This window comes from Trifolium pratense, linkage group LG5, assembly GCF_020283565.1.
Source record: "Trifolium pratense cultivar HEN17-A07 linkage group LG5, ARS_RC_1.1, whole genome shotgun sequence".
Taxonomy (NCBI): domain Eukaryota; kingdom Viridiplantae; phylum Streptophyta; class Magnoliopsida; order Fabales; family Fabaceae; genus Trifolium; species Trifolium pratense.
Window position 1 is genome coordinate 2,798,233 of NC_060063.1, and position 3,640 is coordinate 2,801,872.

General features: G+C 32.7%; 1 protein-coding gene across 3 annotated transcripts; it reads right to left on the reverse strand.

Moving 5' to 3' along the window:
* Positions 1-490: 490 nt before the first annotated feature.
* LOC123884005 (phospholipase A2-gamma-like) lies at positions 491-3,308 on the reverse strand. 3 transcript variants are annotated; one of them, XM_045932981.1, is made up of 5 exons: positions 3,025-3,308; positions 2,716-2,755; positions 2,484-2,603; positions 794-991; positions 491-741 (listed from the first exon to the last, which is right to left on the reverse strand). In XM_045932981.1, the coding sequence occupies exons 1-4, from the start codon at positions 3,103-3,105 to the stop codon at positions 813-815; spliced, it is 420 nt and encodes a 139-aa protein (XP_045788937.1). In that variant the 5' UTR covers positions 3,106-3,308; the 3' UTR covers positions 491-741; positions 794-812. The 3 variants fall into 3 exon arrangements, with proteins under 3 accessions (XP_045788937.1, XP_045788936.1, XP_045788938.1); XM_045932980.1 differs by having other exon boundaries at positions 491-720; positions 792-991; XM_045932982.1 differs by having other exon boundaries at positions 491-727; positions 778-991.
* Between the last annotated feature and the right edge of the window lie 332 nt (positions 3,309-3,640).

Genomic DNA, 3,640 nt, shown 5'->3' on the forward strand with positions numbered 1-3,640 from the left:
GATTGCATGCATTAATACTGTTAAAAATGATGTAGAGGGGTTGAAAATGAATGTGCTCTATGATATTTTGAATGGAACAAATGTTTAAAATGATTGAATTAGTTCAAATTGTGGAGATTTTGAGGAAACTTAAAAAATCAAAGATTTTAAACATTAAAAAAGAAATTTTTTAGTGATTAAGTTATCCAAATAAGTACTTCATGTTTTAATCTGATTAGCAGGAATTGTATTAACAAACAAAGAACAAGATGGCATATGTTGAGCATATTGGTATGAATGTCATTCACATGTTTCTTAGCTGGCCTCTTAAATTGTCGAGACATGTAATTTCATCCTTTGCTCACATGTAGCTAAAAGTCTAAAACTAGTGGTCAACAAACATAAAAAGAAAAATAGCCACATTCATCCCATCTCATTCTCCCACATTAATAAAACCATGAATATGATGTATATGACAGCATTATGTGTGCTGATTTCATTATTCTGTCTGTGATAAATAATTGTCATTCATTTCTTCCTATAGTATAACAGAACCTTGTATAACCAGAAGAAAAAAAAATGACAGAACCTTGCCCATAAATACTATTGAGTTCTTTTGTGACATCATAAACTAAATCACAACTTGGTAATTATAACATAAATATTGACTTAATTACCAAGCTCTCAATAAGATCATTAACATCAACATTCCCAAATCAATAGTTGTTTATAAATGAGGATATGGCCTATATATATATATATATATATATATATATATATATATATATATATATATATATATATATATATATATCAAGGGGGTTAAAATGTTTTTACAGATCATGAACAGAGTCACCTAATTGGCTCAGCAAGATGGCCAAGTCCATGCCTCTTATCATGGTAGGCGCAACGACACTGACCGGACACTCTTTTGAAAATCCAACCTTCCCAGATTTCTGTACCCTAGTTAAACAGTTCTTTAACTTCTTGTGACATTTCACATGAGTCATTCCTGTAAAATCATGTTTGGTGAGTTTAAAGTAGCTAAAGATAGGTCTCAAGGTAATAGAAAATGTAAAACAGCATCAGAACAATAATCATCTCAATATGGCATATGACATATCCTTGTATACAAGTAGCTAGCTAATGTCTCTTTCGTTCCTCAATTCCTTCCATAACATTTGAAACTTCTTAGATTCCACATTACATTACTAAGGTGTTATACTTATCTGAATATCTTCCTATGTGGATGTATATGGTATGAGATAAGATAAATTTAAATAACACCATAGCAAACATAAAATTAGATAGCAGCACATTTTATCCGGGAACAAAAAGTATGAGACAAGACATTTACCCTCGCATAGGCGAGTGACTATTCACAAAAGTTATATTCTGGGTAATATAACTCGGTGGTTAAGGTGAGGGGGTTAAGAAGAGGAGTGGTAAGGAGGCCGAGAATTCGATTTTCAGCTCCAACATAATACAAACAATACTAACAATTGCTTTAAAAAAAACGTATTCTCTCAAGTCATGCATTCACACAATCACATATCATGGTTGTAGATACAGATCGTTGACTCATATTCTAAGCTGTATTTTAAAGCCGATTCGATGAAGTACAAATACGTGTCATCTAATTTTTAGCTAACAGTTGAGATCTCTTGACTGTGTAACTACGCGATTCTCCTAAATCTACTAAATCCCGATTGGACCATCCACCAATGAGGCAAAGACAGAAAAGTACCAAAACAGCTAAATTTTGATGATGAACAACACCTAACACCCTATAACAAACAGCTAAATTTTGACGATGAACACCCTATAGCAAACAGCAAAATTCTGATAACATCATAACACAACAACAACCAACAAGCATTCCAGCATCCAAAGATACACAATGAGAATTATGAACAATTTACATAATTGAATTGATTCAACAAAAATAAAACACCTAAATATTCATTAATTTTCAAAAGACATTAATTTGTGCATCATTAAACTCTCAAGAAGAATTCATTCATGTTTGGATTAACGGTGAGTCCGGTAAGCATAAGCTACACTCTGAAACTTCAACAAAATCACAGTGTCAACGTGATTTCGTGTATGTTTGGTTTCAATTCTAGAGGAGCAAGAATTGATTATAAAGGTGCAGATTGAATTTTGACTTGTTTGGTTTCTCAATAGTAGAATTGATCCGGTCTCCAGAATAATTCTATAATTGATTTTTACACTCAAATTTTTTGTTCAACTCACTTTTGCATATATCCAAACATAAATCACTTTATCTTCAAATCAATTTTACACAACCAATTCTGTCAAAATCTATTTTTCTCACCGCAGAACCAAACATATATTCACTGTGATTCGATAAAATTAAAAACCAATCAACTACACATAAATTGAAATAAATAATACTAAAATTCATGATTAATCAGCTCCACACAATTAACTAATTAACAAATAGTAAAATTAAGAAAAAGAATGCAGAGAATAGAATGTACCAAATTTATCAACACAATTGTCATGAGCCATGCAACAAGCATCAGTATCATCACACGGTTGCTCGCCGGGACAACCCCAATAACCCACCCCGCAATATTTCCCGTATTTGATTCCCATCGCTGTAGTTATTCATTGATCAACATAATAATATTAACATTAATACTTTAATTAATCATGTAATTAATTGAGATTGAAACAAATAATAATGAAATTGAATTCAATGAATCTTACTATCACACTGCTCTGCAATGCATTTCCTGCTGCAATTAGCCTGTAATCAATTAATTCGTAACAATATAATTTGGTCAACGTTTTCAATTCAAATTTTTCAAATATTCAATTAAATAATATTAATGATTAATGAATCTTAATCTATGAAGCAAATCCTCCTATTAGACGTGTCTGACACCAAGGCATATAATTACATTGAATTATGTTATTTTTTAAAGATTCTCATTGGCATTGACGTGTTAGTATTTGGTGTCTGTGTTCGTGCTTTATGGATCGTGATTATTGATAGGAATGAGAGGATGTACATACCGATGAATCGGCAACGGCGGAGAGGAGGAGAGAGAGGAGCGCAAGTGCGGCGGTGGCGCGTGAGATATTGCGGGAAGTCATTATGGATTTGTTGGCGGAGAGAGCCGTGCGTGATTTGGTCACTTCTCTCCGGTTGTTATATCTCTCTCGTTGGTGTTTATGAAAAAGAGAAGTAATGATGAAATCACCAAAACACCCTTTAAATCGTTGTGACAATGTGACATGACTGATCGGATTGGATAGGAGGAAGTAGTAACTATCATTGGATTGGATGGGTCAAACGAACTTTCCTCTTTCGTAGGAGAGAAGAATTTGCTATTGGTTTTCTTAGTACTCCGTATTTATTTATTTATTTATTCCTAATTATATACTCCTCCGTACCACGATAGAGAAATTCTTAGGTGAGTCATTACATAAATATTAATGATTAGACACAACCAATCATATAATTATAAAGGGAAATGCTAGTTGTAGCGAAAACTTCCTTCATGAAAGCCTACCGAATGACCTGTCACTTACAGCTCACCACACTTGCATATTATTTTATTTTATTTTATTTAATTCAACAATTTATTTAGTTCTGTTTTTCTCGCTCACCTTCATCTTCCGGACTTCC